The following is a 15,349-nucleotide window of genomic DNA, read 5'->3' as shown; positions in this document are numbered from 1 at the left end:
TACTCAGTTTATTATTTGGATTATACTTTCTGAAAACTTGAAGTACTACCCATTTCTGCTTCAATTTGCAAGGGGCACCCAGCCAGGATCTTGATCAGAACATAACTGATGGAGTAAAATTCCACAAAGTGAAATTGCCAGATTGACCCAAGATTTGCTGCGTTTCAACTCTAAAAACAATAATATTTCTGTTTAAAAAAATATACCTCTATACCTCCACTCTGGTCCGCAGTGGGCAAAGGGCCAGCCAAATGAAAACGCAGAAATCAGAAAGCAATAAAGTTGATCCAGTGATTCGATTTACAACAATCCTGTTTTTACTGGAGCAGTGAGAAAGAGCTTTTGTGTGATGAAATGTAATTCGATTTAGCCGCCAGTGGAAGACATTAGGAGAGCGGGACTGCAGCCAACACCAAGTCCCGCCCACATCTCCACCAGGTGAAACAAAACAACACAAAATGGATTTCAGATTACACTGTACTAAAGAACGCACTGAGCTCTGAGCCTCCACTGAGTCTGAAGAAATGTTTACAGACCACACAGCGTGGACTATCAGAGCGGTTTGGGCTGAAAACAAGTGCTTCTTTCATGACAAATCAGTAATCAGAATTTAACTTGTACCTGGAAAAAGCAAGTGTACATTTCCTCTAATGGAAGATCCAGTAAAGCAGAGAGAAGGATTTCAGCATGTTTGACAAAATTTGGCCAAACATTTAAGTTTTAGCAGATTATTTGACGTGTCTTTTGAAATCACTTCCTTTCTTTTTGAATTGGGGAAAACAGACTGCAGTGCTTGACTCTGTAGTCTGATTCATTCATGATGTATGTAATGTGCTGCTAACGGGGCTAACTGGTATATTTTCCCCAATCCCGTAGGAAGAAGGACAATAACGTCTTTTCCCTTGATAAAATTCACCAAACATTCTCTTTGTTCCAGCTTGAAATCCTCAATTTCAGAAATCGTTCACAACTTCTGGGGTTCTTGCAAACCGCCTAATGTATTCTGATTCCTGTCACTGGAGAGAAATGAAACTGAGTAGAGGCACTAGGTGGCGCCAGCCTGACTGGGTCCTTGGGTCTCCCTGTTTGTAAAAGTAGTTCTAAAGTTGTGCACATGGCCAAAAAGTTGCATGTGAATATTATTGTGTTCATGTGATGTTCACGAATATTTAAAGAACACATATTGTGTTTGAACCTGCTACATAGTAATAATCACACTATACTACACTACACTATATAGTAATGATCATTATGTTTGTACATTTTAAATCACAATATTCATTTAAAACTTATTATTCAATTATTACTTAAATTATTAAACTAATTTAATAAAAGAAACAAGTCCTCTGACTTCAAGGGTAAAAAACTGTGGTGTCCAGTGGGAGCTGACATCACCATAAATGTCGTCTCAACAAAGAGTCGTCTGGATGGATAACTGCAGACAGCATTTGTACCAAGATGACTACGCAGTGCTGCCGAATCCAACAAGTATCACAGATTAAGACAATAAAATAACAGAATGAAGTAAAAGAGCATGTGGGCGTGTGCTGGTTGCAGTCAGGCCCAGGGTTTCAAAATGGCCGACTATTTAAATCAATAAGATGAGCTCAATGGTGCATGATTCCAGATTAGCCTTTAGCTAAGGCTAAAGGCACACACGCATGCACGTGAGCGCATGCACGTGAGCGCATGCACGTGAGCGCATGCACGTGAGCGCATGCACGTGAGCGCATGCACGTGAGCGCATGCACGTGAGCGCACGCACGGAGTGCGGGCTTGTGTATCACGAGGTCGCTTTGACCAATCAGAGCGAGAGGAGCTAGAGCAGAGCAGAGCGGAGCTGGAACTAATTTTTTTTAAGACTACTGAAGAAAAGTTTATGATCTAAAAAAAAAATTGCCACAAAATCCGATATTTTTGAAAGTTGTAGGTGCCCTGTCAGCCGAACACGAGCAGTTTGTGATTACATTGTGTTCTATGAGAAAAATCCTCTCTCAACCCATGGGAATTCTTCCTCTGAAGTTCCAGTGAGTGTCACTACGTCATCTGGAGGCAGCTACGAGCAGCAACACCCTGTCCACTTCTTTTAATAGATCCATGGTTGTTGTGGAAAGTGGGTTGCTCTGCAAAATGGCGTCTTGAAAATAAATGGTTAAAGATTAGTCAAACATGCACAAATTACTCCAAATACAACTATGACAACATAAATGAGAACAAGAAACAACTACAACATGGTTCAAAGCTCTGAAAAGTCAATTAGGTCTGCTTTAACAAACTGAGATATTGTATAGATAAAGTTATAATCATGCAGCCTCTTCAAAAGTCCTGAGCTGACTGATGTTGTATTGTCTTGTGTAGTGCCCCACTTTCCTGCTCCTAATTGACAGCTCCTGTGTGAAAGTGCGTTGGTAAACTTTGGTTTGATCAGCTTCAAGTGTCATGAAGGATCTCTGCATCAGCGTTTCTCCAACTCTCGCCTCTCCTCTCCTCCTCAAATATTCCCTCTCTCTTTTCTTTCTCCCCTCTCTCTTTCCTACTCTTTTCCACCAATTTTGTTAAGATCTCCTCCTGTCTTTCCCTCCCCATTCCGCCCTCTTCTTGTCCTCCTCTCCCTCTCTTTTCCTCTCCCCTTCTCCCTTTTCTCCTCTTTACTCTTCTCTGCTAGGCCTCCTCTTTCTTTCCCCCTCTCCTCCCCTCTCTCCTCCCCTTGTCTTTTCCCATTCTTCCTCCCCCCTCAGCTCTCCTCTTCTATTCCTCCCCTCGTCACAGCCCTCTCTTCCCTCAGCTCTCCTCCTCTCTTCCTCCCCTCATCACCCCCTTCTCCTTCCCCTTACACCCCGCTCTCCTCTTCTCTCCTCTTTCTCCTTTCACCATCCTCTCCCCCCTCATCTCTTCTCATCCTCCTTCCCCTATCACCCGTCTCTCCTCCTTCACCTCTCTTCTTTTCCTCCTCCCTTTGCCCATCATAAATTCCCTCTCTCCCCCATCTGTTCTCCTCGCATCATGACCCGCTCCCCCTCGACTCCTCCCCTCTCTGCTCTCTTCATTACCCTCCCTTCCCTCTTCTCCTCTTTCCTTCATCGCCCTTTTATCTCATCACCCCCCTTTTCCTCTCTCAATCCTCTTTCTCCACATCACTTTGTTCCCTCTGTGGATGAGAAGGGCCCACACTTGGAGTTGTGTGATTCGGGTGCTTTGGGAGTCTGTGTGGAGTCTGTGTGTGTGTCTCTTGTGCTGAGGAGGTAACCCACTAACACACATTGAGTGTGGCATGAGCCTGAGAGGACAGGTGATGGAGCCCACTGCTTCTGCTTTTCCTCTCAGCATTGTCCACATGTGGAAGGTGTTGTTACAACTGAACTCACCAATGACTTCTACACATGACGATTATTCTTCTGTATATTTGGAAATCTGATGATGTGTTTTTTTTAAAGGTGTACTATTTATATACTGTCATGGAGGAGCGTCTGCTACTGTCTTGTTTCTGTGGAGATGATACCGCTTTGCCTGAAATGTTCCACAGTACTTACCTATGTTGGATTTATTAAATTGGCTGATCCATCAGTCCGACCGTGCATACTGCTGTGTGGTGCTCTTTGGAGAAGTGAGTCCTGTGTGCGAGCCAAGGTGAACGCCCCCTTTTTATACCATTTGTCTTATTAGAAGAAAACAAAACGTTTCTCTATAAAAAAGAAAACAAAAAGCCCTCGCCCAGCGCACACCACACTCACAACGCGTAAACATCATGCCCCACACTAACCCTAATATTCGTAAACCCGAACCACAAGTCTAACTCCTAGCCCAAACCCTAACGCTAGGCCCAATCCTAAACATAACCCTAACCTTAAACCTAACCCTAGTCGTAACCCTAATCCTAACCCTTCCATTTTTTCTCAATGTTTTCTAAATGTTGGTTGCCCCCTGACCTCCCATTGACTTCCATTCATTTTAGCAGTGATAAATATGGCTCAGGCCTTGGGTGTGGGTTACTGGGATACTGCTGTTCGTGCCGGGGGCGACCGAGAGGACGAAGCTGCACGACGTCCTCTCACACGCGCTCATCGTAGTGAACACAATAGGCCCTACGTCCTGTCGGGGCTCAGACCTAATGAAATGTATAAACATTCGCGGGCAGATACTGTGTAATCAACTCCTTGTCTACATGTTCATAGACATGTTTAATGCCATACTGTGTTATGTTCCACACAAAACAACATTATCTCCATGGAGAAAAGCAGAAAACAAAATACACATCACAAAAATGACACACTTAGACCAAAGATCACTTGTTATTTCTCCTTTATTAAATAATAATAACATTAAAAAAGAAAGTTTTCTGTACAAAGTCTACAAACAACAGTTGAGTTTCTGGCCAGTGCCGTCGATGTGAGTGACGGATGTGGTGTGTGTTTCTATGACGACCAAGAGGTAATACTTAAACAGACGGGAGTAAATATATTTGAATGAAGGCTTTATTTACCGTAAGTTACTGTAAAGAGTGAGAGAGGCACAAAACAGCTCCAAAGGCACTTGGATATAAACGTGCATTAGATTCAACTCCTCCTATACATCCTTCCATATAATGTGTTCTTGATTCAATTCACCGTCATTGTAAACTTTTGATGGCTGTACTTATAAACAATGTACTTTTTGAGCACCATAATGCACAGTGACAGTAGTGTTAGGTTCACATACATTATAATTTTGATATTGATATTATTATTATTATGAAACGAATTATAACGAATTGTTGAAGTTGATGAAATGCAGAATTTTTTTGCAAAACACTGAAGTACTTGCTGAAGTATTTGAATGTATGATAATAGTTAACATGCTAGACATAGAACAACGTGCTATTTTTAGGGATGCACCAATTTCGATATTGTAGCTTTAAGTATTTGCCGATACCTGATATCAACAGATACCCGTGCAGAAACACAAAACAGCATTTACTTCCTTTAAACAAAAATGAAATAATACCCAAATGTGCTATAGCTGTTGTGTATCCATCAATTCTGAGACTTTCTGGGGTAAGTACGACTAGTAAACAGTCTTATTACATCACTTTATCCAAACAGGATATCTGAAGATGATAGCTGATCAAGCATATTTTCCAGGATCGGTGCAGATTTCAGGCACCAGTATCAGATCGGTGCATCCCTAGTTATCTGTGCAGAAGAAGACTTAAGTTTATAGTTATTATTAATTAGCTCATTGATAATTCATTACAAGTTGTCTTAACCCCACAAGTCGGCCATGTTGTTCACAATCACTATAAAAGCCTGCACCTTTAAACTGGCACAGAACACAGTCATTTTGCAGTTTATTTTGCACATTTTGTCATATTTGGGTTTTTATATTTTTTTCTGAACGTGTCTCTCTCACTCTCTCACCACTGAACAGCCTCCATTTGCATTATATTTGATTAAGCTAAGCCCCAAACTGTACAGTGCAAAAATAAAATTCATCTCACTTTTACACTGTACCTCAGGCCTATATGCAATTGGGTATGTTTACATGCAAATAATCAGTTCATCAAAACTGGTAGAAAATAAAGCTGCCAAAACTAAATATAGTAAAAATGTGGGAAAAGTCTGTTTTTTATGTCTAAAATATAATATACTATTTCCAATGCAAGAGGTAGGTGGACATTTAAACCAGTGAGGTCTAAAGGGTCAAACTAAGAGCTTATGAATTAGTCTGACCCCAAGCAGGGCTGCTACTGTCTAATAATAATAATAATAATAATAATAGTTTTTTATGTATGATGAAATGTATTTTTGTTATGTTTGAACTCATAAGTGAACTCTAATACATAAATGGATGTTACGAATGCGGCAACCCTGAGAAAATATGACTTTTATGGGGGCACTAGTCTTTATTTGGCACTGGTTTGAGCCCAGTTTAGCCTGAAATAGACTTGGTTTGGTTCTAATCAAGGTTTAGTCCTGGTTTAGTTCTGGTCTAGTCCAGGTTTAGCTCTGGTTTCAGTTTCAGTTTAGTCCCAGTTTAGATTTTTGAATTGTGAGTTGTGTGTTGAATTTGTAAAGAAAAGCTTGTTCAAAAGATTAGTTATTAAGACTTTTCAATACTGATAATAACAAATCAATAAATGTTCATACATTCATAGTTTTGAGTTCACCCTATGAACCAAACCGACCTGATACTATGTTATATATTAATATGGTCGAAGATAAATCTTGCATTATATACAGTAATAGTTATTTAAAATGGGGCATATAGGTCCATTTTGCAAACATCTTTCGAAATAAAACTACTATCACATTGATTGCATGTAAACATACCCAAGTCTCCACTGTTATGAAGTGCATGTATTTTATCTGTGTATTTACACTGCATTCAAAAGTCTGGACACACATTTTTGTTAAGCATTTTTTCTACATACTGAAGATATCAAATATATGAAGTAAGAAGTATGGGATTATGTAGCAAAGATTCATTTAGATTCCTCTAAGTAGTCACCCTTTGCTTTGTCAATAGTACTGCAAACATTTACAAAAAAGGGTGACAATTTTAAAGAATCTAAAATATAAAACATGTTCTGAGTTATTTCACACCTTTTTGTTTACTACATTTCACACGTGTTCATTCATAGTTTTGATGTCGTTGTGTGAGAATCTACAATGTAAATAGTCATGAAAATATGGGGGAAAAAAGCCCATTAAATTAAAACACGTGTCCAAACTTTTGAGTGTGAGTGCTTGTGTATATGTGAGTTTTCAGTCTTTCCCACAGCACTGGCCCTCTTCAATGGCTGTCCTCCGATACAGCGTTATACTGTAGTTAGCTTAAGGCTCATTTGTGTCCAAGAAAGTTGACGGGACCACTCTCCTTCGTTATAAATCCTTCATTCTTTCTTTGATCGGTGGACACAAGGATGAGATGGTTCGGTCCATTTGACGTCCACCAATATATAGACCTTTCTTTGTCTTCTTTGGCAATCCATAGGTTGCAATAAAAACAATCACATGACATTTTTCCACACAGTGTCTGTCCATAATTGGGGAATTGGAAAAGCAAAAAAATATATATGTTTACCAAAGACAGACTCTAGAATACTGAATCTAAAGCACGACTCCATAACAGCATGTTAGATTAAGATAAACCTCTGATTTTCTGTCTATTCTCGACATTTCCTTTACGCCAGAAAGCAACGCAAAATGTGGCAAAAGAAATACAGAGATCAGTCAAAACATTATGACAAATACTATATATAATGACACTTTTAACTCACTTTCTATATAGTTTCTTGAACTGAAAAGTGTCTTGAATGGGACAATATTGGTTATCCTTCATTACTTATGAGTGAACCTTGCATTAGTTGACCACTGTTCCTACTTTAGAACAGAAAAACCCATTTCTAAACCAGTATGAAACCAGGCCTAAACCAGGTCTAACCCAGGACTAAACCAGGTCTAAAGCACCTCTGATGAGCCATAACCACTGTACTGACAAGGCATCACCCAAAATCTGGTTTAACCCAGGACTAAACCAGGTCTAAACGACTACAAACCCAGTTCTAAACCAGTACAAAACCATGTCTAACCCAGGTCTAACCCAGGACTAAACCAGGCCTAACAAGTACAAACCCAGTTCTAAACCAGAACAAAACCAGGTCTAACCCAGGACTAAACCAGGTCTGAAGCACCTCTGATGAGCCATAACCATTGTACTGACAAGGAATCGCCCAAAATCTGGTCTAAACCAGTTCAAAACCAAGTCTAACCCAGGTTTATACAAGTATGTACCCAGTTCTAAACCAGTATGAAACCAGGTCTAAACTAGGTCTAACCCAAGACTAAACCAGGTCTAAAGCACCTCTGATGAGCCATAACCACTGTACTGACAAGGAATTGCCCAAAATCCGGTCTAACCCAAGACTAAACCAGGTCTAAACCAGTTTGAACCCAGGTCTAAACCAGGCCTAAGCCAGGACTAACCCAGGTCTAAAGCACCTTTGATAACTACTGTAAACTGCAGCTGGTTTGATCCAGTTATATGGTCGTCTACAATCTTCCTTCCTTATTTATTAAAATGTTAAAGAAAAATAACCAATAACTCCTTTATTTATATTCTGGATGTTATTATAAAGTGAACATTTGTGGTCTTAATGCTTTGTCTGATCACTGTCACTTCTAACTTGAACCATGGAGTCAACACAAGCTAACGAAAATCTAAACAAAAATGTCGCATAGATCTCTACAGGGCGTTACGAACTTAAGCCGACATCTTTTTTATCTGAGGACACGAGTCTACAACAAAAACCTTACTTTTCTATGCCACTGGATTCACAAAGCGCGGACTGACGAGGGAGGTCGCTATAGCAAGCTCCCCTAAATGTTTATAACTCATATATATAAAAAAACAAAACAACCGATGACAATGTCCGTTCTTTTCCATCTAAAATCTAGTTAGCGACATCTGATAGACTTCTATAGGCATTCACTTGATATGTCTTGACCCACTTGAAGCTTGGAGGCGCTCTGCTATTTTGGCACAGTATTGAAAACTTCATGCAGTATCACAACCTAGCCCCATCTGACTGTGCTGCCATTTTTGTAGTCCAAAACGTCCAGATTGTCACCATGGGGGTTGTAAGTCCATTTCCTCCTCTTGTATAATGTATAGGCTTCAGGCTGGTGGTAGTGGGTTTTTCACGATTCAAAAACGGTTAAAATGTTCATTCCTTCATTCATTCACAGGCTTGCTTGCAGGCAAAGATCTAGTTTGAGGCCTCATAGGAGATAGAAGATCCCGTAGACTCGCACAGGAGCTGGGACGACCCCCCTTTTTGGACATCAGCGGTATAGCAGGTACATTGAGTTACATAGTGCTTGTCGATTTTCATTGTTCAAATAAAGTTCTCAAGTTTTCAAGCTTCGGAGCAACATCTCTGCTGGTTTATCTTCACTTTATGCTTGATGCCGTCGTACAGTTCGAAGTTATAATTCTCCAGCGTGGTTGAAGACCGCGATGATAGACCGCTGTAGGAGCAGGTGCAGTAGAGGAGGAGGCCGGCGCAGATAGCTCCGAGCAGAACGCCCAAGGAGCTCATTACGATGATGGTGAGGAGGATGGGGTCCAGAGTGTAGAGCCAGGCGTTGTCTTTGTCTTTCTCCGAGACCACGGTGACAGAGGAGGGGGCGGAGTCGGAGGAGGAGGGGGTGGAGAAGGAATTCCAGCCAGGGAATACATACTCTGGAAAAAGAAGAGAGAAACATGATCAGTGGCTATGTTTACAAAAATCTGAAGGACAAGAATGAGAGAAAAGAATGTATTGTGCTTTTTCTTCCAAATACACACTTAAATACACAGGGTTTGTGAGTTAAAAATGTGTGAATGAAACAAAACACAACTCCAGGTCGGTTTGTGATAAAGAAACAACATTATAACATAGATCAGAAAATAGTGTAATATGGGTGCTTAGGTGCATGTTGATAGATTACATACATATTTTTTAACTCCATGCTATAGATGCTTTTGTGTTACTGGAACCCAAAAGTTAAGTGTGAAATGTGTGTTTTTTTTTAAATTTCAACTTACTATCAGTATACTATTAGGGATGGGCATTCAATTAAATTTTCCTAAGCGATTGTCGGGAGAATTAACGTTTGATTTTCGATCAATCATTAACGTTTTTAAAATTATCATCATTATTATTACTATTATTAATCTGCATAAATAAACTCAACTTTACAACATATAAACCATAACCACTATAGAGCCACATCAGCCCGTTTGGGATTATAATGTGTTTAATCCAGCTTTGCAAACATTTGTTTACGTTTTACAGACACAAAACTTAAAACTGCATGGCTCATTTGCATAAACTATAAGCACTGAAAAAAACTGCTCTTTCCTTGTGTGTTGATGCATCAGCTTCTGTTGGACTAAACAATACGACTTAGTGGAATATGTGTGTTCTTTCTGCGACAGAGGGATGTTGATGATGATGATGGTGAGTCTGTTCTTTTCGTATGTCACATTGGAGATAGTTCATGTTTTCAGAGATCAGACGTGTGCAGGTTTAGTGCAGCTCTTTATTTAACAGTCATTTCACTCACTTTATTTATGTTGGTCACATTATTTATTTTGGCTACTGTTGTGATGGAAAGACTGAAAAGTGTTTGTCTTTTGGATGCATGTGCACTCAACTTGAAGTTGCAGTAACTGGGATACTGTGTAAACATGCACCATGACGAAACCGGGATACTCAAAAAACCCGATCATACCTGGAACACTGATGTGCATGTAAACACACTCACTGAGTGGTACAGTGATCTCCAAGGAGCCAGAGCCCAAACAGCCCAAAAGGGACTGTGAGGCCACAACTCCAGTGTTGGTGCTGTCCTTACACTACGCTACGCACAGCAACTGACGTTTGGTTTGTCGATTAAAAATGAATGTGATTGACGAACTTCTTAATGATCAATTATCAATTTGTCGACTAATCATGCCCATCCCAAGCCTATATTATGCTATTTTCTGATCTGTGTTATAAAGTTGTTTCCTAATCATAAACATCCCTGACAGGAAGTGCTCCACTGCCAAACTCCACAGAACAAAAAGTAAAAGGCAGCTGTTCACTTGAAAACTAACACTACATGACATCATAAGGTGGAACAGAGCACTTTGAGCTTCGGAGATGTAAAGAGTTTAATAATGGAGGCACTCAAACATGTGTGAAAGAAACAAAACAGAACTCTGGGTATGTTTTTGAGGAGGTAACAACATTATAACATGGCCTAAAGCTCACAAGAGTCAGCTTTGAGCAATACAGGACTTTTAACTAAAACTACTACTACTACTTTAATATATATATGGCTGTAAAATTAAATGTGTTATTCACCTGTTATATCAAATAGTTTTCCAGTTTTGTTTTGTTGTTTTGTATATTCTTGCCTGCTTTGTTCCTGTCCTCTCCCTTGTCCACCCTACTCTTCCCTCATAAACCCATTGTGCGTAATTGCAGTTGTGCGTCTTCATGTGTGTACATTCATTTAGCGGATTAAACATGGCCGCGTGCACCTGTCACTAACCACTCTGCACAAAGCACCTTAGCGCTCACTCATTTCACATGCTAATGCTAATTCTTCACCCTGCGCTAATAACTAAAAATCCGGTTTGGGAGATTTGTTATTGTTTGTTTTATCTGTGGCGATGGGAACAGTTCCTCCCCGCAGACGACGTGTTTATCGCTAAGGCGTTTTTCTGACAGCTTTTAGACGCGCTTGTTGTCAACGCGATCGGCCGTGAAATTCATTCAAGTGATATCTCTGAGCAAATATTATTAAAATCTGAAAATGACAATCACAGAAACAGAGGAGTTATTTATAGATTACAGTGCCATACTCGACGTGGGGATGAGCTGAATGATTAGAATATTGAAAGGCTTTAACTTTTACATCAGATGCCCTCCCCACTTTCATTCATCCAGGTTTGAAGTTGGCTTTATTATAATATCCTTAAAGGTGCACTGTGTAACTTTTCTGGTGCTTGTCTTCATGGAAATGTTATTGCTTTGTCTGGAATGTTTCACAGTATAAACCTAAGTCACAGGTCAGATCTGTGGAGAGGCGACCCCACTCACAGTCACATTGTATGATGCTTTTATTCTTAAGGAAATAATAATACACTAAATAAAATATGAAAAAAGGGTAGTAACATGTCTCAAAACGTTGGGTCATGGAAACAACTAGACCAAATTTTAAAAAATTTATATCAGTGGTTCTTTTCAAACAAAGTATGAAAATATTTATCTCTCACATCTAAACTAGGACTAAACCAGGTCTAGACTGCACCATTTCAGACGTTTTAAATAAGGACAAATGTAAAGGATGAGAAACATGTGGATAAAATTGAGTTTAAATAACTTAACCAACGAAGGGGATTCTGTGTACCACAAGTTTGTGTACCATACTTGGAAAACCACTATTTTACACCGTGGTGTGACGTCATCGATGTGACCTACACCAGGACTAAACCAGAACTGAACTAGGACTGAACCACAACTAAACCAGTGCTAAACCAGGACTAAACCAGGAGTAAACCAGGTCTAAACCAGGACTAAAGCAGGACTAAACCAGGTCTAAACCAGGACTAAAAGGACCAGGTCTAAACCAGGTCTAAACCAGGACTAAACCAGGACTAAACCAGGACTAAACCAGGACTAAACCAGGACTAAACCAGGTCTAATCCAGGACTAAACCAGGACTAAACCAGGTCAAAACCAGATCTAAACCAGGACTAAACCAGGTCTAAACCAGGACTAAACCAGGACTAAACCAGGTCTAAACCAATAATAAACCAGGTCTAAACCAGGAATAAACCAGGACTAAACCAGGACTAAACAAGGTCTAAACCAGGTCTAAACCAGGAATAAACCAGGACTGAACCAGGACTAAACTAGAACTAAACCAGGACTAAACCGGGTCTAAACCAGGTCTAAACCAGGACTAATCTTGGACTTGAGAGTGAGAGAGAGAACCCTGAGCCCGAGAAGCAGGTGGGTTTAGTCCTGGTTTAGACCTGGTTTAGTCCTGGTTCAGTCCTGGTTCAGTCCTGGTTCAGTCCTGGTCCCTCATGTCTCAGCTCTCTATAGGACAGCAGTGCAGATATCATGAGCCTATGCAGGTTGTTTTCACCATTGCCAGTAACTCCGGTTTGACATTTAAGTTGTAGACTATTTTATATTTGTTATTTTTTCATATTTCACGTCGGGAGAAGTGGGTGGACAGCGTACCCCCGCATACCCATGCTCACTACACCCCTGATTTTACACCATTATTATGTCTTGGATTAAAAAATATTCAATCCATATTTTTAATTTCTCTTAGATTATATGTCTATGCTTTATTCTATTTACAGTCTACAGCCAACCTCCCTTAAGTGTTTAAATCTCCACCGGGCAAAGTCTACGAACGCTCATAGTGATCTGTAACCATTTCAGACACATGTTCTCGGGCCTAGAGGAGCCTGTCTGACTCACTTTGTCTATTTCTAACACGTTAAAAGCAGAAAAACATCTCTCTACATGTACACCAGTGCACTTTGAAATCCTCTCCACTGTACCATCACTCCAGACTGGGGTTGTCACGTTGCCTGAGGAGGTGTGGGTTTCTTATGGGGAATCACGAGTGCGAGATAGGGCCACAGGCAAGCCCATAGTCGCAGCTGTACTCGAAGGAATAGACTTTTAAAATAGCTGGTAGTGCCGCGAGCGTGCAGGAGGCAGTGAGAGCAGGAGAGAGAGAGAGAGGAGAAGGAGAAAAGTGTAAAAACCTTCTTCTATGGTCGGGCGGTTGAAAACGGGGTCTTTGCCGAAATCTATTGGCCTCGGGTCTGGAAAAGAATAACAGAAAGAGAGTTTTAATGTTTGGTGATGAGCTGTAAATGATGCTATGCTATTTATAAGTATAGACAAAGAAGTACATTGGTTCTAACTACAACAAAAAACATACAGAAAACATTGCAAATATGATTGAATATAGCTGTAATGTAAAGCTAAATCAATAGGAGAAAGAATAGTTAATAGAAAGGTGTTCTGCTAAAGGACACAACAGCAGTGTGCATAAGGTTGGGGTTGAAACATAGTGGGCTTAACCTCAGATTTTTTTTTTCTTCCAACAATTTGCACTTTTTATTCCCAATGTCCATCCAACCACAGTCAACCACTTACAGTAACTGCTTTTCTCCATGGTCATTGCTTTGCTCAGAAGTTTCCACAGTATGGCATTAAACTTATCTAATGTTGCAAATCAGATCTGCGGAGAGGCGCTCACAGTAAGAACAACAACAAAAACAGAAAACTACCTGTGATTAGATCAATTTAAGACTTGTGGAACATTCCAGACAAAGCAGTAACATCTCCATGGAAACAAGCGGGTGGCAGGCTCTCGACAAGAAAATTTACATAGTGCAGCTTTAAGAAGTGATTTGCAAGGGTGTAGGTTTGCATAGAAACGGTGGGGACATGTCACAACCAATATCTGGGGAAGACAAAATAGTCCCTACTAATATTTGCCATTTTATTTTAATAAACAAAAATATAAATTTATTCAGTTACTTTTCCAAACTCAATAGTATTAGTTTAACACGTTTTAGTTCACATTTTGTTTATTAGACATTCTGAGATGTATTCAGTGATGCCACTATTTCATTGGCTGTTAACACAGTGATGTCATTAGTGGTGCCAGGAGCCTAAACTGGGGAAGCGGCAGGACAGTACCAGCACCTGAAGATCGCGGCTTGAGCAGGCGTGAGTGAAGACACTGCGCACCAAACTTTGAAAAACTTTTCAAAAGGAACTTACTTGGCTTCATCTTCAATTAAACTTGCCTTATAATCAGTCGCTGTGGAAAAAGAGCGACTATCACCGCAAGTGCACCTACCAAACGGAGCCCTACTCGTGCACTGTTTGCAGCACGACTCTATTAACAATATTCCATGGAAAAATGTTTGACATGACCTCACAAATATCTCATCACCAACAAGCAAAGGGAAATCTGCAACAATCTTCTACATCACTATTATCTGTGAAAGAATCATCTTAGAAGGGCAATTGACACAAACTCTACATTTTGTGGACTGAAAAATGAAACCACCTCTTACTTATTTTGGATCTGCCCAGACTCTGTGTGTTTATGGAAAGAATTCATAAAATATATACACAACTTCTGATCCCATTTTATCCTTTCTTATAAAGATGTGCTGTTTGGTTTTTGCAGTGTGCACCATATGAAAAGTAAACAAGTAATAAAAAAGTTAAGGGGGGTTTAGATGATAATGTCCCCACCAAAGCTGAGACCAAACCTACACCTTTGATGATTTGCTATATATGAGAACAGCACAAGGCAGGAATTGAACCGAAAACTTCATGTTCACATTCGCAAGAAACAGCAATACAATTTACACTCTTCAAAAGTTACTACTGCAAAACTCACTCCTAAATAACATATGTAGGAGCACAAGCAGCTTTGCAAATTCACTTTTTTGTTACTTATCACACAAAAAAAGCACCAAGAATTACAGTTTCCAGAGATTACCTGCAGAAAGTGACACGTTTTATTATGCGAGGCGTGCTTTGCTTTTTGACTTTGCTCAGAAACGACTCAAAGACGCGGTGACGGTAAAAGGCTGCGAAGAAACTGTAAGCCATTCACCACAAAATACCACTATTATTTCTTTACTAACACGCTCCTTTGCTCCAATATGCTGGAATTTAACTAGCTCCAGTGGCTCTTTATACTTTCAAGTGCAGAGCGAGAGGTTCGGAGGCTGCTTAAATTCGGTTTATTCAGAGAAATTGATATTAAAATCCTTTTGGGGA

At 40.0% G+C, this 15,349-nt stretch overlaps 1 protein-coding gene across 1 annotated transcript in view; it reads right to left on the bottom strand.

Moving 5' to 3' along the window:
- Positions 1-4,301: 4,301 nt before the first annotated feature.
- Positions 4,302-15,349, bottom strand: part of LOC110156118 (neuropilin-2-like) — a 206,409-nt gene continuing 195,361 nt past the window's right edge. The window contains exons 17-18 of the mRNA XM_055152527.1: positions 13,303-13,362; positions 4,302-9,219 (exon numbers count right to left, since the gene is read on the bottom strand). Of these exons, the coding sequence (XP_055008502.1) occupies positions 8,894-9,219; positions 13,303-13,362 (386 nt within the window). The 3' untranslated portion in view covers positions 4,302-8,893. The remainder of the gene's footprint in view (positions 9,220-13,302; positions 13,363-15,349) is intronic.

Source organism: Boleophthalmus pectinirostris, unplaced genomic scaffold, assembly GCF_026225935.1.
Source record: "Boleophthalmus pectinirostris isolate CB_2022bp ecotype Guang Dong unplaced genomic scaffold, ASM2622593v1 HiC_scaffold_1, whole genome shotgun sequence".
NCBI lineage: Eukaryota > Metazoa > Chordata > Actinopteri > Gobiiformes > Gobiidae > Boleophthalmus > Boleophthalmus pectinirostris.
Note: the sequence above shows the minus strand (reverse complement) of the source record. Positions and strands in the feature narration are given on the sequence as shown.